Source organism: Microcaecilia unicolor, chromosome 9 (genome assembly GCF_901765095.1).
Source record: "Microcaecilia unicolor chromosome 9, aMicUni1.1, whole genome shotgun sequence".
Classification (NCBI taxonomy): domain Eukaryota; kingdom Metazoa; phylum Chordata; class Amphibia; order Gymnophiona; family Siphonopidae; genus Microcaecilia; species Microcaecilia unicolor.
Genome location: NC_044039.1, coordinates 14,531,992 through 14,555,666, shown reverse-complemented (window position 1 = coordinate 14,555,666; position 23,675 = coordinate 14,531,992). Strand labels below are relative to the sequence as shown.

The window sequence follows — 23,675 nt, the reverse complement described above, 5'->3', positions numbered from 1 at the left end:
CTCAATTTTAGCAGACAATGGAAAAGGTGCCAGTACTCAGTACCCCCAAGTACCCCCTCAAAAAAAGCCCTGGTTACACTAACCATTAAGCTCATAATGCCTGAAGCTGTCATGAAGCCTGATATCCCCTCTCAGTTGCTCTTTCAGGCGAGAAAGTGTCATGTCTTAATTCCACCAGTGGACAGTTGCTTAATCAGAGCACCTTTTTGTACCCTGGACATTCCTGAAAACGGGTCTCAATCAGGAGCGTAGCCAGACCTGAAGTGGGGGGAGGGGAACATTTTGGCCAACCTCCCTGCTGCCACCCCCTGCTGCCACTTCCGCCCCCATGCTGCTACTGCCCCCCGCCGTCACTTTGGCCCCCAGCTGCTGGAGATTTGAAATATAGGGGGGCCCACAAATGTATGCTTGCCAAGGGCCCAATATACTATTATTTTGGCCCCCGAGTTTTGCATGCTTATTTCCCTGTAAATCTTTGTTCTTGCTTTCTATTTCTGCAAAGTTACTGGCAATGCTGAAACCCAAAAATCATATATCAACAAAAAAAAGTGGACCGTGGATTCACCATGTTCTTCTATGCATTCAGGCTCACATCCCTTGACAAAGCAACTTTCACGTTTTCCAAAGCTGGAACTAGGTTTGTGAGCCCTTGGGTCACTGCCCAGGAGCGGCAGAGGCAGGCAAACCACCCTACACCAGAGACAGGGCAGAACTCTGACAAACAGTTAGGCTTCACCTGCACATGGCCACCTTTCACCAGGAGTTGAGCCCCTGGCTGCAGGTGGCCGTCAGGACTTCTAAGACAGGGCAGGAACAGGATCCCAACTAGGCTGAACAGGGACTGAGGGTCAGAGGGGAAAGGAATATACAGGGGCAGCAAGGCAGGGAAACGATAAGCCAAAGGACAGGACTGAAAGCTGCAAGTAGCCACTAAAACAAGGAACAAAACACTGATTAACAAAACACAGAACTGAAAGCTGCAGAGCAGCCACTAAGACACAAACAGACAAAGACTAAACACAAAACTATAACCCAGAGACAGGACTAGCAAACAAACAACAACCTAATCTAACTATCCTCTGACTAACGAAAACAGACAAGAATCAAGGCAAGGAACCAGACTGAGCAGAAGTGCAAACAGCACCCCAACAAACCTTAGGGCCTTAGGCGATGCAAAGGCAAAGCAGACAGGTTTCAAACTAGCTAATAAGCCCAGCAGCAGCTGAGGCTCAAGCTGCAGCAATCACCAGGAAACTACGGGTGTTGTGTAGGTTCAAACAGAAGGAGCAAGTCTGGCAGTCTGGAAGATCCGGATCGGACTGGGCTGAAATCTGGAACGGGTGACAGTAACTAGACAGTCCATTGCAGCCACCAGGTCTGGCCACCAGGTGGCAAGAGGAAGCGCACGAAATATGGGCACAACCGTGACAGCAACGGTGAAACAGATGTCCATCGGGATTCAGTGAGCCAAAGATAAGAGCAGTCCTACTTCAGTTTTTGAGTTTATTGCCTGTCACCCAGCATAATGTCCTTAGTTTGATTGATCAATGTAGTAAGCATTATTTAAACACGAATCACTTTTGAGTTGCTTCTTATGGATGGAAGGGGATTTTTGTCGAGGATTATATCAATCACCAAAAGAGTTTTTCAACAAATTCCCCTATAACAGGGGTTGAGTGTTACCCGGTGATAAATGAGACCTTTCCCCCCATCTCTCCATAGAAGAACACGGTCCACTTTTTTTGTTGATACATCATTTTTGGGTTTACTGGGACTGTGTTAAGATCCTTTGATAAATTAGTATTAAGAATGCGAAATCTACACATTAATCTTGTTTTTATCACTGTCTGAAGAAGCCCCATAAAAAGCCAACAAACTCCCACTGCAATGAAAATGAACGCCTACACCAGCTTACAAGGAAGGCAGGAACAAAAACCTATTATCTGTACAGATCTATGCTTCGGGGTCTTCATGGAAATTTTCTCAAATGAAAGTCTGAAATATGTACTACTGCTATTTCTCAATATCGTGTCTTTTACAGCATACACTCTTGAAATTTCCAGTGAGGGGAACTGAAAGGAAGACGGCACTGATTGGTAACCATAATCCTTTCATTACACAGTAAGAGGTAAGAATAGTTTATTGAACTTTTGATCCCGTGGGAGTGCTTTACAATTCAGTGTTATCATTCCATTCCTGGGCAACGGGTGAATGGCCAACTGAACACAGTTTCAAGGCATCTTCTGCAACTATATACAGGAAAGCCCCAGTCCCATCCTATATAATAAAAAGCACTTCCAACATTCTGAAGCTGACTCTGTGGCAGTGTAGGGTTCGTAAGTCTGTAACTCAGCGTTTCATTGGCGCTCACTGTCTCGCAACGTCACAAGAATGAGGAACCAATCAACGGTCTGTAAAAAAAGCGCAACCCACCTGCCCGGTCCGTCATTGCCACCCAGCGATTCTCCTCTCTCCCCTGCCCCCCCCCCTCCAGGCACCCACCGAGTCTCCGTCGCTCCTTTGAAAGCCCTGCCCGTCTGTAGCCTCCCTTCCAGTTCACTCCTTCAGAGTCCTGCCCTCGCGGAAAGAGGAAATGACGTAAGAAGGCGGGACTCAGAGGGAGCGAACTCGAAGGGAAGGCTACAGATGGGCAGGGCTTTCAAAGGAGCGACGGAGACTCGGTAGGTGCCTGGAGGGAGGCAGGGGAGAGAGGAGAATCGCTGGGTGGGTACAGGGGGGGCCAGGGGACAGAGGAGAATTGCTGGGTGCCTGGAGGGGGGGGGCAGGGGACAGAGGAGAATCGCTGGGTGGCTGGAGAGGGGGGGCAGGGGAGAGAAGAAAATCGCTGGGTGGCTACAGGGGGGGCAGGGGACAGAGGAGAATCACTGGGTGCCTGGAGGGGGAGCAGGGGAGAGAGGAGACAGTCTCACTCTCTCTCTCTCTGTCACACACACACACACTCGCACATTCACTCTCTCGCTCTCACACACAGTCACTGTCAAACACACTCTGTCAAACATACACACTCCGAGGAAAACCTTGCTAGTTCACATTTCATTTCTGTAAGAAACGGGTCTTTTTTACTAGTATTCTATATTTATCTTATTTCCATTTATCTCTGAGTGAGTCACAACACAACTAAACACAATGCATTATGCTGTTCATTTAATCATACTCCTGCATAAAAATTAATCACTGCCGCCCTGTACCTCTCATTTGCTTCTTGGAATTTCTACCATAAGTCATTCTCTTGGAGCAAAGAGCAGGATGACGTACCCTAATAATGTATCTGATGAATAGAGCCCTGCTGTGATTTATATAATAACAATTGTGTCTTTCAATCTCTTCCATAAGTGTTACTGGAGATCATTCATTGGAATTGCAGTGTGTCTTCCCTGTTTGGAGTCGACATAAACAAGACCTGATTAATTTTATAAGGCTTGAAAAAGGACAATCTACATCTTTGTACCTGGGGTAATGGAGGGTTAAGTGATTTACCCAAGTCATAAGGAGCTGCAGTGCCCCTGGATCAAAGTCCGCTGCACTAACCACTAGGCTACTCCTCCACTAGCAATAGTCCAGCTAGAATCTCCAACAGTACCGTGTTTCCCCCAAAATAAGACACTGTCTTATATTAATTTTTGCCCCCCAAAATGCGCTAGGTCTTATTTTCAGGGGCTGTCTTATTTTTCGGGGAAAATTCGGGGTTGGATCGGGGTTGGCCCGCCCGCCCTCCGTCGCTCCCGGAACTAACCTTAAACGCCTCCTTTCACCTTCGCAGCAAGCAGCAGCAGGGCAGGCCACTCCTTCCTTCCGTGTCCCGCCCTTGCCTGACGTAACGTCCGCGAGGGCGGGGCACGGAAGGAAGGAGAGGTCTGCCCTGCTGCTGCTTGCTGCGAAGGTGAAAGGAGGCGTTTAAGGTTAGTTCCGGGAGCGACGGAGGGGGGGTGGAGGGGGGGGCGGCCCAGGGGCAGCCTTGTCCGGCTCTCGGCGGCCCTGCTTTCAAACAAAAATTTGCTAGGTCTTACTTTCGGGGGAGGCCTTATATCTACCAATTCAGGAAAACCTCTACTAGGTCTTATTTTCGGGGGATGTCTTACTTGCGGGGAAACAGGGTAGAAACAGAATCTCAAATAATAGCAACATTCCATCTAGAGTCCCAAATAGGGAAAGGGGACTTTTCTGTAGTTTTTGCAACTACATTCAAAGCAGTTTACATTGTATGTACAGGTACTTATGTGTACCTGGGGCAATGCACGGTTAAGTGCAGTGGCGTAGCCAGGGGGGGTGCCAGGGGAGCAGCCGCTCCCCCAAACGGAGTTCTGCCAGCTCCGGCGCCTATGCTTTTCTCAATGTGCTGCATTGAAAATGTTCGCCAATGCCGGCGGAAGTCTGCTCTCGCTCCCCCCGCGCCGTGAACCTGGCTCCACTTCTGGTTAAGTGATTTGCCCAGAGTCACAAGGAGCTGCAGTGGGAATCAGACCCCAGTTTCTCCAGGATCAAAGCTACTCCGCAAAGGACCTCTGAAGCCAACAATCCAAGCATGTCATAGCTACAGCAAAATGACATGATAAATTCCCATGTCACCTGTTTGCTGACATCTTTAACGGATGCTCTGCTTAACCACTTGCCTTGATAGCACCATCTTTCGCTAGGTTTTAAGGCGAATGTTTCATATGGTTAAATGAATTGCGATTTGTCACAGAAATTGTGTTAGGCATTCCGTTTCCGTTTTGTCACTCATGTTTAACAAGACCTGACTCAGTGGAATGCACAATCTCTTTAAATCAAAGTGAAAACATTGTTTGAAAGGAAGGGTATTGCAAACCAGGTGAGCTGCAACTTATTTAGATGATTGTAATTATTTAGATGACCCCTGATTGCATGTCCTTGGCTATAGGATATTTTTTTTTCCAAGATTTTTTATTGATTTTAGTACAATGTAAATAGTACATAACATTAACCAAAAGAAATAAAGTTGCATTATGGAGATATATAATGGATTATAATGTGCCAAGGAATTATATAATTACTAGTAAAAAAGGCCCGTTTCTGACACAAATGAAACGGGCGCTAGCAAGGTTTTCCTCATTTAGCAGTTGCCTGTGAGGTGCGATGCCCCCCCCCCCCCCCCGGCACCATCCCACCCACGGCGATGCATCCGGCCGCAGCCATCCGACCCACCGTGCCCATCGCACCCACCTTCGCGTTGGTTTGGCGGCGGGGGACCCGGAACCCCGCCACCACAAGTCCTGTGTGCAGACTACGGCATCATTGTCGGCGTTGGTAGCTGTGCAGGGCGGAGTTCTGTGCGTCTGACGTCGTGCATGTGCAGGACGTCAGACGCACAGAAGCCCTGCCTCCACAGGCTAAGAAAGCCGAAGATGACGCCGTAGTGAGCAGACAGGGCTTGTGCTGGCGGGGTTTCGGGTCCCCCGCCGGCAAAGCAACGCGAAGGTGGGTGTCTCAGGAGGGGGTTGTTGTGGGGGGAGGGGGTGCTGGAGGTCCTTGTGTTCAGCTGCAGCTTTAGGGGGGGGTCTACGAATCTGTGGGTGGGGCTTGTATTTTTTGAGGTTTGGTGCGCGGGGGGGGGGGGGGGGGTGTTGGATGTGGGAACAGTGGTCTCCGGAGTCATTTGCACTCCGGAGCTTTGGAGGCGCGTCCACTTTCCGCGGGTGGGTTGGCAGGGGGAGGAGTAGGGAAACACGCTCCGCGTGTTTCCCTACTCCTACTCCTCCTCCCCCTGCGTGGGTGCGAACCGTTTGTTTAGTTGAGTTTTTTTTCCTGCCCTCGATGTCATGACGTTTGACGCGAGAGCGGGGCATGGGTCAGTGGGGTGGCTTCACCACCATGAAGCCACGAACCGTTCTGGGAGACTGACTGACTTCAGTGACGTCAGTGTCCTCAGAACGTTGAGGTTGTTTTTTATTATAGTAGATAGTTACAATAGTAATCTAAGATAGGTAGTTATCATTTATGTAGTTTCATTAGTAATGGAATCAAGATAGGAAGCAATTGGAGACCACACAGTATTTGTTTTAATTATTGATCCTGTGAATGTGGCGGAAGCCAATTCTAGCTTGTGGTACATTAGAACAGATTGCCACCAGAAACATCATTAGTAAAATATTTGATTCAGATATTCCACCAACTTCTTCATTAATAATTTTGAAGTCCTTGGCTATAGGATAAAAGTGTATGGGGCAAAATAAAATCCCCCCCCCCCCCCCCCCACACACACACACACACACCAGGACAGAGCAGCAGAGTATAAAGACCTGGCAAACTCTCTTCTCCAGATGTAGGATTAGGAGAAAATTCTTACATGGCTTGCGGGAAGAAGGAATTTCTTTCAGCTTCTGCAAATTTGTTCAGTTTTGGAAGCCGTATCTTGCTAAAGATGTAAAAAAAAACTGGAAGCGGTGCAAAGAAAAGCTACAAAAATGGTATGGGATTTGCATTGCAAACCGTACGAGAAGAGACCTGATCATGTATATCTTGGAGGAAAGTAGACACAGAGGTGACATGATACAGATGTTCAAATATTTGAAAGGTATTAATCCGCAAACAAACCTTTTCGGTAGACGGGAAGGAGGTAGAACTAGAGGACATGAATTGAGGTTGAAGGGGGGCAGACTCAGGGGTAATGTCAGGAAGTATTTTTTCACAGAGAGGGTGGTGGATACGTGGACTGCCCTCCCGCGGGAGGTGGTGGAGATGAAAACGGTAACGGAATTCAAACATGCGCGGGGTAAAAACAAAGGAATCCTGGTTAGAAGGAATGGATCTACGGAATCTTAGCAGAGATTGGGTGGCAACGCCGGTAATTGGGAAGCAAAACCAGTACTGGACAGACTTCTACGGTCTACGCCCTGATCGTGACTGAATAGAGATGGATGGGCTGGAGTGTAAATTTTAAGGGGCTTCGACGTTAGCTTCAGAACTTTTAGTACAAGAACAGTGCTGGGCAGACTTCTACGGTCTGTGCCCTGAGAATGGCAAGGACAAATCAAACTCGGGTCTATATATAAAGTATCACATACTATGTAAAATGAGTTTATCTTGTTGGGCAGACTGGATGGACCGTGCAGGTCTTTATCTGCCGTCAGTTACTTTGTTACTATGTTAATCTTTGGGGTTTTACATGGAATGTTGCTACTAGTTGGGATTCTGGAATCTTGTAACTCTTTAGGATTCCAGAATCTTCAGAACTTTTAGTACAAGAACAGTGCTGGGCAGACTTCTACGGTCTGTGCCCTGAGAATGGCAAGGACAAATCAAACTTGGGTCTACATATAAAGTATCACATACCATGTAAATGAGTTTATCTTGTTGGGCAGACTGGATGGACCGTTCAGGTTTTTATCTGCCGTCATTTACTATGTTACTATTCTTTTGGAACAGAGGAATAATATATGTTTGGGCCAAAAAAAAAACCCTCATCTCACTGTAGTGTTTAGATCAAATCCTCTCAAGATCCAGGCCGATATATCAGTGAGAATTGCATGGTTCATTCTTTGTATTGAGGAGACTCGGAGTGGTGTGGGGGGGTCACCATTTTATTTCTTCTATTAGCCGAGGCAGATAGCAAATAACCAACAAGCAAGCAAAAAAAATGTTTAAATCCTTACCGCTTTCTGCAGTTTGGAAGAGAAAACGTTCAGTGAAGAGACCAATCCCGGCGCTATTTTCAGCTGCGATCTAAAAAGAAAATATTCAACAACTATATAATGCAGCCTCAATATTTCCTTATCAGCTGATGATCCTGTTTATACAGAGACTCACTGAGGCGCAAATTTAATGAGCTTAGGGGCCCTTTTCCAAAGGCGCATAAGGTCCTGTGCGCATGCAGCGCATGTCAAATCGGCATTACCGCCCGGCTAGCGCGTGCGCCCGGTGGTAATTCCAAATTTGGCACGTACTACAAACCCGCGGTACAAAATAATTTTCTACCGCGGGGGCGTTCCCAGTGGTAATTGTCAGTTAGTGCATGATGGACGGTTACCATGCTGGTAACGCATGAGCCCTTACCGCTAAGTCAATGGGTGGTATTAAGGGCTCAGGCCATAAATAGACACACGGTGGGTTTCATTTTGCCGCACGGCCATTTCCTAGCCCCCCCAAAACTTTTTTTCCAGACGTAGTGGAGAAATAGTCCAACGTGCAACCAATACACATGCCCACACTACCGCAGGTCACTTTTTGGTGCACCTTAATAAAAGGGCCCCTGATAGAGGTAGGATTCTAGTTTGACATCTACTAAGTCAGAATACCCAAATTTATGTGTTTGTGTGGTTGCCTGTTACTGTGAGCTAACCACACCCTAAACCCCACATTCGCTATAGGTTGGTCAAAATTGGGTAGGCAGGGCAGATACACATGCAAATTAATTAGTTAATGAGCTGTTGACAATCAATTATTGGTGTTAATTGGCACTAATTTGGATCTGCGTGCGCCTTTGCTTATGCGCTATTCTAAAATGCTGTGTGCCCAAAGTGACTCATTCACATCCCAAAAGGGCATTCCAAAAATGTAGGTGCATTCTTATAGAATGCCCAGGTTGCATGCCCAGGATTTACACTAGATTTCAGCCGGCATAAGTCCTGGCACCCAAAGTTGGGCTTGACGCAGAGCGCCCTTTATAAAATACAAGTTTAGTCTGGATCTTTCCGGCACCTAATTTTGGGGGCCATTTTCAGAATCCGGCCCTAAGTGCTTAACACACTTTATTAAAAGGCCCTTGGTGCTTTATCACTTCTTATCCTATATAATAATTTGCACCTCCAACGTTCCATCGCTGTCTGGCTGCCTGGGTTCGTAACATCTGATGACGTCAGCCAGCCTCCAGCGTTCCATTCCCCCTCACTGCCCCGCCAGCGTTCCATTCCCCCTCACTGCCCCGCCATCACGTCAAAATGTAATGACATCAGAGGGCGGAACAGTGAGAGGGAAGGGAATGCTGGAGGCGAGATGACGTCAGGAGGGATGTTACGAACGGAACGGAAGCCAGCACCAGCCAGCCAGAGAACGTTCAGGTACAAATCTAGGGGAGGAGAGAATCGCGGGACATCGAGGGAAGGAAGGGCAGGGCAGAGGAGAATTGATGAACATGGATGGGATGGGAGAACAGTAGAGGAGAGAATCGCGGGACACGGATGGGAGGGCAGGGAAGAGGAGAATCGCTGGACATGGAGGGGAGGCAATGAGAGGGGAGGGAAGGGAAGAATTGATGGACATGGAGGGGAGGGCAGGGGAGAGAAAAAAATCGCTTACAAGAGAGTCTTTCTAGGGCCCATTTCATTGTTGAGGAAACGGGCTGGGTTCCACTAGTTACTCTATAACATATGTGAATGCTATTTAACGTAGGCTCTGCTGTAGTCAGTGGAGCGTATTTATCAAAAACCTGTTAAATAGTAATAAAATATACAATGCATTAGTGCAGATTATTAAATCTAACTCTTAGTCCACAAACAAACTCCTTGGCTTTAATGACATAACATTAACTGCTGGATTCTATATAGCGCACCTAGAGATCCGTGCTGAAATCCAGGCGTATTCTATAACAATGCGCGTAACTTAATTGATTTAACACAAGCTAATCAGTGTATTTAACAGCACTTAACGAGCAATGAGCACTAATTGGCAATAATTAGAATTTACATGCACAACACACTAAGCAGATTCTGTAATGAACTGCGCCTAAATTCTAAAGCATGTAGTTCAAAACGTGTGTGGTTATGGGTGGGGAGATGGGCATTCCACGGGCATTCCAAAATTTACGCGTGTTGTTATAGAATATGGCCTAGTGCACTAGGTGTTATTATTGATAGAAATCTTACACTTGAGTCCCAAGTCAACTCCACCGTAAAGAAAATGTTTCATTCAATGAGGAAACTCAAGCGTTTAAAACCTTTCTTCCCAACAAATGTTTTCCGCAATTTAATTCAATCAATGGTATTACGCAACGCTGATTACTGCAATGGAATCTATGCAGGATGTAAGGACAACTCACAAGGAAACTCCAAACGGCACAAAACACAGCAGCCAGATTGATATTTGGTAAGACACGATTCCAAAATGCCACACCACTCCGTGAACAATTGCACTGGCTTGCTATCAAAGAACGCATCTCTTTCAAAATCTGCACCTTAGTCCATAAAATCATCTATGGAGTAGTCCCAGATTACATGACTGACCTAATCAATCTCCCAATCAGAAATAGTACCAGTTCGTCACGGTCTTACCTGAATCTCCATTACCCAAATTGCAAAGGACTAAAATACAAGACAACCCATGCGTCCAACTTCTCTTACATAGACACGCGCCTGTGGAACGCATTGCCACAAGTGGTGAAAACAACTTACAGTATGATTACCTAAAATTCAGAAAGTCATTAAAGACTCACCTATTCGGAAGAGCATATTCGAATGACCCAACTTAAATGACTCAACCCTGCAACACTTCACTATTAAAGATCGTATTGGACATTGATGAACTCTTTTACCTCAACCCAACTTGATTGAATCTTATCTTCCCTATCCCAAAACAACATTTTGTACCTATCCCGTACCGGATTTGGCGAATGCCTTCACAATATTATGTAAGCCACATTGAGCCTGCAAGTATGTGGGAAAATGTGGGATACAAATGTAACAAATAAAATAAAATGTGTGTACTTTTAGGCGCTGGGATATCAACTAAAGCATATTCCATATACTATGCCTAAATCTAGGAGTCACTTATAGAATACGCTTAGGCAGAAATGTTTACCTCACTGATTTTTTTAGGTGCCATGTATAGAATCTGGCCCTAAAGGGAGAAACTGGAAGTGAAACACCAATTTTATACAGAAACATGGAAATATGATTGCAGATAAAGGCCAAATGGCCCATCCAGTCTGCCCACCCACAGCAGCCACTATCTCCTCCTCTCCCTAAGAGATCCCACGTGTCTGTCCCACGCTTTCTTGAATTCAGACACAGTCCTTGTATCCACCACCTCCACCGAGAGGCTATTCCACGCATTCACCACCCTTTCTGTAAAAAAGTATTTCCTTAGATTACCCCTCAGTCTATAACCCCTTAATTTCATCCTATGCCCTTTTAGTTAGCTTGGTAAAAAACCAGGCTCAGTGTGTCCCGACAGGGAATTTGCCATGCACCGATGCCATTTTTACCATGGATGTAAAATAGGGTTTTTTCTTTTTTTTTTTTTTAATTTTTGCCGGTCGCATGCTAATTTTTCCATTAGCACATGGGACCAGCAAATATATTAAAGAGAAAGTTCTATTAAGGAGAAGCTAAGGGCTCCCGCATTAAATTTGCATTAATCAGTTAGGGGTGAATTCTATATAGGGTGCTTAAAAGATTGGCACCAAAAAGCACGCTATTCTATAAGCTGCTCTTCAAGGGCCTTTTTTACAAAGCTGCGCTACCAATTCCCAGTGCAGCAAATGAGAGGAAGCCCAAGGGGCGTAGCCAGACCTTTCGTTTTGGGTGGGCCCAGACTTTGGATGGGTGGGCCTTCCAAAATCCCCCCTCCATTGTCCTGCATCTTTCTCCCTCTCCTCCACTCCCCGATCCTGCATTCCCCCCTCCCCGAGGCCCAGTATCTCCCCCCTCTCTGAACCTACCCTCATAGCTCAGTACTTTTGACAACAGCAATGTACATCCACTGCCTGGCCAACCCCACAGGCTTCCCTCTGCCGCGTCCTGCCAGGTAGGAAGAGAGGGCAAAAGAAAGCATCTAAATGTGACAGAGACATACATCGCGGCTGCTGCTGAGGAAGGTGCTGAGTTAGAACAGAGAAGGCAGGTGCTGTGGAGTTGCAAGCAGGAAGCAAATGCCAGATCAGGGGGTGGAGGAGAGGGAGAGAGGGGAGTGAGGCAGCCACTGCTGAACTATTTTGGAGGCCAGACAAGGTGGGCCTGAGCAAAGAGTGGGTGGGCATGTGCCCACCCAGGCCCACCCTTAGCTACGCCACTGGGAAGCCCATTCAATTCCTACGGGGTTGCTCTCATATGCCACATGGGAATCGCTAGTACGGCTCTGTAACAGAAGCCCGCAGTTAGGCACAGCTTATAGAACACCACTTAAGCGCAGGGGTTGCGCATAAATTTAGGCGCCGCCACTTGCGCCAATGAAAATGTGCCGCAAATGCCCAGGCCTAAATTTAGGAATGTTGCCCCAATTGTGTGTGGAACACGAAACCATGCCCATGCTCTGCCCTGAAATGCCCATGACCCTCCTAATTCCACCCCCCCTTCTTTGCGCCGCACATAAAACATAGGCATGGATCCTGCACCTAAATTTGCATGTGTAAATACTAATTACATCTAATTAGTGCAAATAATTGCTTGTTATAAAGCCAATTAATGGCACTAATTGGCTCATTAGTCAATTAAATTTTGCATGCAAACTGGACACGAGCCCAAAGTTGTTTGTGCAATTTTTGGTGGCGTTTATAAAATGATGGGGGTTAGTGTGAACATGCTAGCTGGTTAACACTTCCACGCCCACTCTCTACCCACTTTCTGTCCATGCCACACCCCTTCCTAATAATAAACAGAAAAAAATGAATACCGTGTGATTACCACATACAAACCGGGAAATGATTAAAGGACCCTGTAAAGTGTCCTGCGAAAAGCCTTTTTCGGGAACACTAAGATCATGTTAGGTTAAGGTTTAGTGCACCTTAGTAAAAGGGTCCCTAAGGGGGTCTTTTACTAAGCTGTGGGAACTTTTTTTAGCTCGCGGTAGAAATTATGGTAATCTTACTGCATGATTTAAAAAGACAAAACAGGGTTAACTTGTGTTGTGGCACATGTGTGTGTTTCTGGAGGAAAAAGCCTCGAGCAAACTCCTATTACATGCAAACAAATGCTTTAAACGGAGTTGGACTTCCTCATCATCGGCTAAAAAAAACCTCCAGATGTTATAAATTGAACAACAAAGCTTTTCTACTTAGCTTTTTGTGTCCACCAATGGTCTTGATCTTCGCGTCTAGACTACAGGCATTGGCTGTGAACGTTGGCTGTGATCTACGGCGGCCAGCGTTTCGAATCCTATCTGCATCAGGATCACAAGCCAAGTTATCTCCGCTCAGTGTAGCCGGCGGCCATTTTGGGGGGGGGGGATGCATAGGAAAAAACAGCCCCTGCTGCCACTGCAGGGCCCTTTTTACCACAGCTTGGTAAAAAGACCCCTGAGACAAATAGGGTCCTTTTACTAAGGTGTGCTGTCCTAACACAGGCTTAGTGCCATGAAAAACACTTTCTGCAGGACGCACTAAAGCATCCTGTAGTAATTTCCCTATCTGTGCGTGCTAATCGCGCACTGTTCATTTTTTTTCTATTTATGGCATAGGCGTGGAAGCCTTATCCAGCTACCTTGCTCACATTACCACACACTAACTGGTTAATGCGGATTTAGCACTGCCTAAATAGGAGACAGAAGTACTCCCATGTTAAAAATGTTCCTGGTCCTGCACGCTAATGGATACATTAGTGTGGGACCAGCAAAAATGAAAAGAGAAAGCCCTATTTTACAGCTGTGGTAAAAATGAGCTTAGCTGACAGGAAAGTCCTGTGTTATGAAGCACGAAACCCAATTTATACCACAGATTAGTAAAGGGGACCCATAATGCTTTGGAAATATATCCAGTGTTGACGCTTAAAGTGTACTGATGAAAAGGGTTAAAACATTGAGGCTGAAGCTTAAGAACGTAAGATTAGCCATACTGGGTCAGTCCAATGGTCCATCTAGCCCAGTATCCTGCTTCCAACAGTGGCCAGAAATGGAAGTCTGAAAATCTAGCTGATTTTTTTTTTGATACCTAAAGGGGGAAAGTTTCAGAAACAAGTTTGGATGTCCGATAATTATTGAAAAATGAATTCCCCTTTTCATAAAAGATATCTAACACTTAACACAAAACACGTACGTACGTAGATGCACAAATGCATACCCAGATAGCCTTCAAAACTGACCCAAAGATTGCATTACTTGTACCCATCACAGACTGTACCCATCACAGACAAGCAACAGTCAGTAGCAATGAAAGTGGAAAGCAGAGCTTATGAGAAATAACGCATTACCTTAATTTCATAAGTCGTTCCAGGATTAAGGTCGGTAAGAAGAACTTCCAGGAGATCAGCTTTCGATGTCACTTCGGTATAAACCGTTTGCATCCACGGGCAGGTCTCTTTATACTTAATATAATAAGCCAGAATCCTTCCATTTGGATCTGTAGGTACATTCCAGGACAGCAGAATTCCCGCAGACCCAACTTGCTCTCCTCCGAGGGACTTGGGAGGTCCAGGTACTGAAAGAGGCGCGATATTTGTAATTAAATTCTCAGATAACGAGTCACATATTTTCGCCGCGCACAACAGAATCATTTGTTGGAAAAGACTTTTTAAGTTCATAAGACTAAGAGACTCTTACTGCATCCCTAGCGTCATGTAACAGAAGATGATTAAATGCTGTTAGAAATGCCCAGAACATTCTTCTGGGAGAATGTAAAGCATGCAGCGATCTGAAGCTTCGCAGACAAATTGCTTTTTGATGCCATGTTTTTTAAATCATATCTTACAGTAAGATGGCGAAATCTTTAAGAAGGGTAATAACATGGGGTCCACTAGAGAGGGATTCCTTGCTGCTGATGGTGCGCCAATCACATAATGCAGATTTAAACTGTGATGGTGGAAGGGCTCGAAATGAAAGTGCTAACAGAATTATTTGGACCGTTTCCACAACCAAGGGTAGCTATACAAGATGCATTTAATCAGGCCAGTAACGGAAGAAAGATTGCAGACCTTTTCCTTACTGCCTTCTTCCTTCATTTTTATGTACTGTGTAATCAAAAGCTAATCAATCTTTCTGTCAAACAAGAGGGAAAAAAATGTTCTCAGGCAGTTCCAGCATGTTTCCAACTGATAACATCAGCCGGTGATCTATTACAAAACCCACTGGCCATAATCTTCTTTCTTTGATGCCACTGAACTGAACAAGGGAATGCAAGAGGGGCAAGTCAATAAATCATAAACTCACTGGTTTCATTGGTGGTCACTGACTTGCTGATGGGTGAACTGTATACTGATGCTGAAACTGACGAGACCGTGGCGGTGTAGCCCGTGCCGGGAGAAATCCCAGAGACATCAGCCTGAAAACACCAAGAAGGCGCAGTTCAGGGTTGTCACGCAACGCAGGTAGAGATTAAAGCATGAGGAAAAAGTTCAGAGATGAAAATACAGCATGCAACAGATCAGGAAACGTCAGACTGAACTCTGGCTGCATAGTGAAAAGTTACATTAGAAAAAGACCTTTTTTTCTCTCACGGGAAAGACCATGTAACACATGCTTACCAACAGGTGCAAAACCTACAGGCAGGTTCTTCCCCCGTCTTCCCCTCTCTATTGCTTCACTCTCACACCCTCATGCAGAATTAAATGGCTATTTAGAAGGGGTACAATACCTGTGCTTCTGCAGGTCCCCAAAGAAGGCAAAAACAAAGAACAGAAAATGGACTCATTATTCGGCTTTTCGAACAGTGGAGGGAAAATTGTTTCTGTTGCTTTTTTGATGGCTTTTAACAGTGAAATGTTGCCTACATTAATGATTTAAGGGTAGACCTGCCTGGCAAGTGCACAATTAATGAGCCTGGATTACTCAATAGCACTGCCCGTCCTTTGTTAAACTATTTATGAGACCTTGGGTAACTGGGTTTTGCTTTATAGTAAGCCTACAATGCATAACAAATTTTAAAAACTGTCCTCTGAAATTTGGACTATTATTATTCTTTTTTTAAACATCTCAAAAATAACCCAGCTAAAGAAAGTAAGGGCGTAGTTGTTGGGCATTCAGAAGGATTAAAGCATGGACTGTAAAAAAAACAAAAAACATTGGTCGTACAAGTACAGTCACAAAACCGTTACCTGATACTTTTCGCCTCCGAGATCTCTAATAGCAACGCAGCCCTGGGCAGGTGTAAGATCCACTTGGTATCTTTCCACTCGTCCATAAGGCCGCCTCCAGTACAAAGAAAAGGAATGAGATGAAATGTTGAAGGCACTAAGACCCCTGGGTTTTTCAGGCTCTTGAATTTGGAAAGGAAAAAAGGGGGTGGGGTGGGGGGGAGAACAAATGTGAGATAGTTTCAATAAAATGCATCTTACCAAAGGTGCTGCGTGATTAGTTTTGAGAAAAAAGACAGCTAAGAAGAATTTATAGCTAAACTCAGTGGCGTTCCTAGGGGGGCTGACACCCGGGGCGGATCGCCGATGCGCCCCGCCCCCCCGGGTGCAGGGACCCCCCCACCCCGCACGGGAGCACACCGCTGGAGGGGGGTGCCGTGCGCGCCTGTCTGTCGTTCGTTCCATGCTCCCTCTGCCCCGGAACAGGTTACTTCCTGTTCCGGGGCAGAGGGAGTATGGAACGAATGACGGACAGGCGCGCGCGGCCCCCCCCCCCCCCCCAGTGGCGTGCACCTGGGGCGGACCGCCCCCACCGCCCCCCCTAGGAACGCCACTGGCTAAACTCCCCGATATTCAAAATCATTTAACTGGTCGGTTAAACACCCCATAACCAGCTATCCAGTGATATTCAGCGGGGGATAGTCGCCTGTCTCGCGCTGAATATCGCTGGGTAGCGGCTAGCAGATAGCCAGTTATATCGGCCGACATAGGGGTCCTTTTACTAAGGTGCGCTGAAAAATGGCCGGCGATAGTGTAGGCACATGTTTTGGCCATGCACGGGATCATTTTTCTGCGCACCTGTAAAAAATGACTTTTTCTGGTGGGGGAGGGGGCCGAAAATGGACATGCGGCAAAATGAAAATTGGCGCACGTCCATTATGGGTCTGAGACCTTACCGCCAGTCGGTCAATGCACATCCAAATGCGTAGGGGATGTGCGTCAAAAATGAAATGACCGCCCCGGCCACGCGGTAGCTGGGTGGTAACTTGGAATTAACGCGCATTGGATACGCTGATTTTCAGCCCCACTTTGGTTGTGGGCTATCTTTGGCTAGTTAGAAGATAAGCGACAAAGTCTGAATATCAATATAGCCGGTTGTGTTCTAACTGGCAGGGGCATAGCTACGTGAGGCCACAGGGGCCCAGATTTGGCCCTGGACCCCCCTGCCGATGACCCTCTCGACCCCTCCTCCCGCCGTCGCCTATCTTTGCTGGCGGGGGACCCCAACCCCCACCAGCCGAGGTCCTCTTCTTCCGTCGTTCTGTTTCTGAGTCTGACATCCTGCACGTACAACGTGCAGGACGTCACACTCAGAAACAGAATGAAGGAAGAAGAGGACCTCGGTTGGCAGGGGTTGAGGTCCCCTGCCAGCAAAGGTAAGCGACGGTGGGGGAAGGTTGGCTGCGGGAGGGGGGTTGAGAGGGTCATTGGCAGGGGGTGTCAAAGTTGATGGTGGTGGTGGCGGCGGTGGCAGTGGGGGGGGGGTCGGCAATGGCAGGGGGATGTTGGCAATGGTGGGGGTGGGTCAACAATGGCGGAGGGGGGTCGGCGGCGCCGGGCGGGGCTAAAATATGCCCCCTCACCTCGGGCTCTGGACCCTCCTCCCACCGAAGTCTGGCTACGCCCCTGCTAACCAGTAAAAAAATAAAATGGATACCAGAAACGGGCCAGCATTGACTATCCGGGTTTAGTGGTGACCGTGAGAGTTAGCCAGGCTAACTCCTATAATCTGAATATCAGCCACAAAATTACTATTGCGTGATTTCACTTTAGTGTACACTAGTGTCACTTATGTATGTTAATTTATTGCAGGGCCTATTTTATGCAGTGGGATCTAGATACTATTGACATGTGCTAACGGCATTAGCAAATGCTAAGGCAGGGGCACATGTCAGTAAAAGGAGAATAACTGCAGATCAATTGCTAAGTGAGGGACCCTTTTACTAAAGGTACGAAGGTGCCTATCCACGTCCAACCCACGTCAATTTGGAACTACCACCCAGCTACTGCGTCTGATACGTGCAGCAGAAAATATTTTTAATTTTCTACCATGTGGTGCTAACTGTGTGGTAATCGGCTGACGATTACCACCCGGGTTAACGCGTGAGACCTTACCGGGTGGCGGTAAGTTCTCTGGCCCAAAATGGACACGTGCCAATTTTTATTTTCAGCCCACCAAAAAATGCCTTTTTTGTAGGTGCGCTGAAAAATGGACCTGTCTACATCCAATATTCTGGAATTTCTGCAAAGGTAAATCCACATTCTGCTATTGTGAAAAGTCTTCTAGAATCAAACAGGCATGACCTGTACCTGGGCCCCTTTTACTAAACGACGGTAAGCCCAGAGCGGGCTTACCGCTCGCTAAACAGGAAGTACTGCTGGGCTACAACAGCAGCCCGGCGGTGCTTCCCACCACACTGTCTTATCCGGCATGGAGTGTACCTGGCAGTAATCGGGCAGGAAAGAGAGACTTCCCTTTTATCTGCTGCAGCAAAAGGGGGCTTCAGTGCACTTGAAAAACACGCGCTGATGCCAGCGCCGGCCCCCTTTTGCCGCAGCTTGGTAGAAGGGGCCCATACAGAGGCAGATTATACAAACCTGCTAAAATGTTGACAAATACAGCTGTTCCTTCAACTGTGTCTCTGACCCTCTGAACTGTGAAATTATACATTCCTCCAGGAATCAAATCTGTCACTGTGTACTCGGTTATTGGCCCCAGGGCACTGTATTCTTTGACGAAGGTAGCATTTGAAAGAGTCATTTTATGGTAGCTGAAGTTGCCCGTCGTCGTTGGGTTCCACATTACTGTTGCAGAGGACGTATTCCTGAGTTTGACAGCTAGGCCACAGATCACAGGGGGCTCTAGTAAAAATTAAAGCGTGCACATCATTAAAAGTTACCTAAGAAAAAGACCTTTTTCCAGCCAAAGATATCCAAACGTACCCAGTTTTCTACATAGTATGAAACAGTTAATAGAAATCTGCTGGTCAAACTGTTTTTTATGAAAAGTAAGGGCTCAAAATTCAAAGGGATTAAATCAGGCAGGCGAGCCTCCTTCCTGGTTTATACCCTAAAGAGATGGCTGACCATCGATATTCAGCGGCACAGAACTGACTAATATCATTGAATATCGCCACTAACTGGTAATTCCCTAACTGTCTAGGGGGGCCTTTTTACTAAGTCCCATAGGTGCCTACGCATGTACAACTTGCGCCAAATTAGAACTACAGCCCGGCCACCGCATGCCCTAGGCAGTAATTCTAACTTTTACGCACATCCGATACGCGCGGCAGAAAATATTTTTTATTTTCTACTGCGTGGTGCTAACCGGGTGGTAATCGGCAGTGTACGCACACTGACGATTACTGCCCATTTAACACATGAGACCTTACCACTGATTCAATGGGTAGCGGTAAGGTCTCAGGCCCAAAATGGACGCACACCGATTTTTATTTTGCAGCTCGTCCATTTTCAGCCAAAAAAAGGCCTTTTTTGTGTGCTGAAAAATGGACCTGCGCAGGCCACTTTTCGGTGCGCCTTAGTAAAAAGACCCCTTGGTTAGGGAAGTCCAGGGCGGAGATTGGGCACAGCTGCAACTTAACTGGTTAACAACAATATTTAGTCCTCTAAAGCATATTTTCAAAGCACTTAGACTTACAAAGTGACGTGGAGGGGCATAATCGAAAGGGGCCGCCCATCTATAAGGGCGCCCATCTCCGGGAACGGCTATGAGAAGGGGTGGTCCCAACCGTATTATTGAAAAAGATGGGCGGCCATCTTTTCTTTCGATAATACGGTTGGGGCCGGCCAAATGCCTAGGATTTGGGCGTATTTGAGATGGCTGGGCGCAGTTTTCAGTGATAATGGAAACCAAAGGCGGCCATCTAAAAAATGAACACATCCAAGGCATTGGTCATGGGAGGGGCCAGGATTCGTAGTGCACTGGTCCCCCTCACATGTCAGGACACCCTAGGGGGCACTTTTAAAAATAAAAACAAAACATTAAAATACCTCCCAGGTGCATAGCTCCCTTACCTTGGGTGCTGAGCCCCCCAAATCTCCCCAAAACCCACTCCCCACAACTCTACACCATTATCATAGCACTTATGGGTGAAGGGGGACAGCTAGATGTGGGTACAGTGGGTTTTGGGGGGGGTGGAGGGCTCCCATTTACCACCACAAGTGTAACGGGGGGGGGGGGGGGGGTTGGGCCTGGGTCTACCTGCCTGAAGTGCACTGCACCCACTAAAAACTGCTCCAGGGACCTGCATACTGCTGTTATGGAGCTGGGTATGACATTTGAGGCTGGCATACAGGCTGGGAAAAAAAGTTTTTTTTTTTGGTGAGTGGGGGATAGTGACCACTGGGGGAGTCAGGGGAGGTCATCCCCGATTCCCTCCGGTGGTCATCTGGGCAGTTCGGGCACTTTTTTGTGACTTGGTCGTGAAAAAAAAAGGGTCCAAAAAAAGTGGACCAAATTTTCGCTACGGCCGCCCATCTTTTTTCGATTATCAGCCGAGGGCGGCCATCTCTTAAGCACGCCCCTGTCCCGCCTTCGCTACCCTTCCGACACGCCCCTGGGAACTTTGTTCATCTCCGCGATGGACTGCAGCTGGGGGCGCCCAAAATCGGCTTTCGATTATACAGATTTGGGCGCCCACGGGGGAAGGGCGGCCATCTCCCGATTTGGGTCTGAATATGGACGCCCTTCTCTTTCGAAAATCAGCTGGATGGTAATCTGTTGAGCTTTGTAAGGCTAAGAGCTTTGAAAATGAGCCCTTAAACCGGCTAAGTAAATGGATAATGTTAGAATAGCAAAAAGGTTAGTGTATCTGGTTTAAAAAAGGTTTGGACACGTTCCTGGAGGGAAAGGCCATAGTCAGTTATTGAGACAGACATGGGGGAAGCCATTGCTTGACCCGGGATTGGTAGCATGGAATGTTGCTACTCTTTGAGATTCTGAATGGAATCTTGCCTACTATTTGGGGTTCTACATGGAATGTTGTTACTCTTTGGGTTTCTGCCAAGTACTTGTGACCTGGATTGGCCATTGTTGGAAGCAGGATATTGGACTAGATGGACTAACGATCAAACTCAGTACGGCTGTTTTTATATTCTCATCCACCAAGTTGACCGAGCATCAGTCTGAATATCAGCCAGTGCCCATTAACTTCCAGGTTATCGCACAGACCTGGATATTCAATACTGGAAGAAGCACATACACCAACACCGAATATTGGGATTAGTTCAGCCTGAAACTGTGAGCGGTTTACAAGCCGTTTACCTGCACAGGCTGAATATCAGGCCTGTAATTTACATCAATCTGATATAATACATGTGTCGCAAACAATCCATGCTGAGTTTGCAGATATTTTGGGGAGTTCTGGAGCTATTATGGATCACTGAGTTGAAGTTCAGAACCCAGAAAAGGTAAATAGATTTTCATATTTGCTGGCCTTATTTAACCCAGTGTAACTGAATGTAACTCACCTTGAGCTACTACTGAAAAAGTATTAGCAAAATCTCTTGCCATGAGATGGTTGTATGTGTATCAATATGTATGCGTTGCCATATAAAACCATATGGATTATTGTGATTAGTTTAACTTTAAACTGAAGACATTCTGGATCCCTAGCAAGACCACCCACTGCCCTTGAGGACACCCCTGAAGGCTCCCTCTATGATCTACCAGGAGTTCCTTGGTGTTTAGTTGCTGAGGCAAGAGCATGAGACCCTTATTTGCAGTATGACCCCTAGTGGTACTACCGCAAGATTACACATAGGAGTTGACGGGTGTCATTTTGAATATGTTATCCGACAGGACAAGATCGACTGGGAATCACTCATGTCCCAGTTACTAATCATCAGGGATACCCTTGTAGGCCTTGAGGTGCCTTTGGGGGTTGGGGATCCAGGAGTGTCTTTGAGAGGTGAGGGTCCCGTTGAGGCACCTGGGAATGTCTTTTAGGATGGTGGAGAGTGTCTTTTGAGGGGGGGGGATAGAGTCTTTGTTGAGAGATTCACATTTCACTTCCCTCAGCACTGACCCCCGTAAGACCTGTGGGGGAGCATCAGACCAAGGCTCCCAGAGAAAATAATGCAGCTTGAGATTTTTATCATAAGTCGTGTGATTTATTTACCACACGCGTTCCTCAGGAGCAGTGCTGACTCCCACTGTCCATAAAGCTGAAGTAGAATGCATTTTACCACAACTTATGAACTTCTCTCCTAAGACACTTCAAAATATTTTATCTCTGACCACTAATTACAACTGTAATTGGTTAAAGTAACACTCATTCCATTCTGTCTATTATTTTATTTACAGGCATAAAGCACTGATATTATTTATAATTTCCACACAATAACATTGCTCTCTCTGGAAATGTAATTCCATTTTTTTTTCTTTTAATATCCTTGTTTAATTTTTTTAAGGCCCCAAACTCAACTCCCATTGGAATAAAAAGTGCTTAGTAAGACAAAAAGGTGCTTTCTTACTTGTTGCAATGCCCTTCTCCACAGCCGCACTGCTAACCTTGCCTCTCACTGTCCTTATCTGAAAGACGTATTCCGTTCCCGGGGTAAGATTTGTCACACTGGCTCTGCTGCCATTGACAGTTGTTTTAAACAAGATTTCATGACTGCCCGATAACCTGTAGGACAGCTACAGAAAATGAGAACAGATAAATATCTCGGAAAAATGAGCATATACAGAAAATCCTGGAGATACTGTAAAAATGTTCACTAGAGTCGAGGAAAAGCATCTCTGAAAGCCATGTCCAATAGGTAGGCAACCAAGGTCATAGCAAAGTCAATATTTTGCCCAACAGACAGCTTCAGTCGGGGCTGGAGATTGGTTTATTTGGCCCAGTGGCGTAGCTGCAGGGGGGCCATAGGGGCCTGGGACCCCCCAACTTGGCTCTGGGGCCCCCCATTTGGCTGGTGAGGGTCCCCAACCCCCCCCCCCCCCACCAGCTGAAGCGTTTGCCCCGCCCTGGTCTCGTTGCATTGCCTATCCTGCTCTTCTCAGTCACGCCGTGCACACTCATTTTAGTGAAACTGAGCAAGCATGACACTTTGCGCACGCTGTTTCATTTAAACGAGCATGCACGGCGCAACTGAGAACAGGACAGGCAATACGAGACCAGCGCAGGACAAATGCCTCAGCTGGCGGGGGTTGGGGACACCCGCCAGCCAAAGTACATTCATGAAGGTGGGGGGGGGGGCAGCGGTAGCAGGGGGCGGAAGCAGTGGTGGGGCGGTGGCTGCCCAAAATGTGCCCCCTCCCGCTTTTGAATCTGGCCCCTTCCAGTCGAGGTCTGGCTACGCCCCTGGTTTGAACCCGCCGACCAAAAAGGTGTTCCATTACCCCTAGCTCATCCTTTATCTGGATATTACCCACTGCATCTGGCGGCCATTTTTACATGTTTTGGCAGGAGCAGGATGATTCTGTAGCTAGAACCTCTTCCCTGAGGAAGACATCGAAACCTGGCCCTGTTGGATGAGGTTCTCCTGCTGTTAAAATGTTGCCATTATGAAAGATAAGTGCTGCTATGATATTTCAATTCTACATTAAGCAGTAAAATATACTGTTAATATATATATATATTTTTATTTGTACCCTGTGCTTTCCCACTCATGGCAGGCTCAATGCGGCTTAGGTACTTATTTGTACCTGGGGCAATGGAGGGTTAAATGACTTGGCCA

General features: G+C 46.7%; 1 protein-coding gene across 5 annotated transcripts in view; it reads right to left on the bottom strand.

Moving 5' to 3' along the window:
- The window catches only part of PTPRQ (protein tyrosine phosphatase receptor type Q), a 260,138-nt gene that overhangs the window by 178,305 nt on the left and 58,158 nt on the right, over positions 1-23,675 (bottom strand). For all 5 annotated transcript variants that reach the window (XM_030214581.1, XM_030214584.1, XM_030214583.1 and 2 more), the window contains 6 exons: positions 22,467-22,632; positions 18,570-18,833; positions 15,933-16,093; positions 15,049-15,160; positions 14,094-14,320; positions 7,632-7,701 (listed from right to left, as the gene is read on the bottom strand). In XM_030214581.1, the coding sequence (XP_030070441.1) occupies positions 7,632-7,701; positions 14,094-14,320; positions 15,049-15,160; positions 15,933-16,093; positions 18,570-18,833; positions 22,467-22,632 (1,000 nt within the window). The remainder of the gene's footprint in view (positions 1-7,631; positions 7,702-14,093; positions 14,321-15,048; positions 15,161-15,932; positions 16,094-18,569; positions 18,834-22,466; positions 22,633-23,675) is intronic.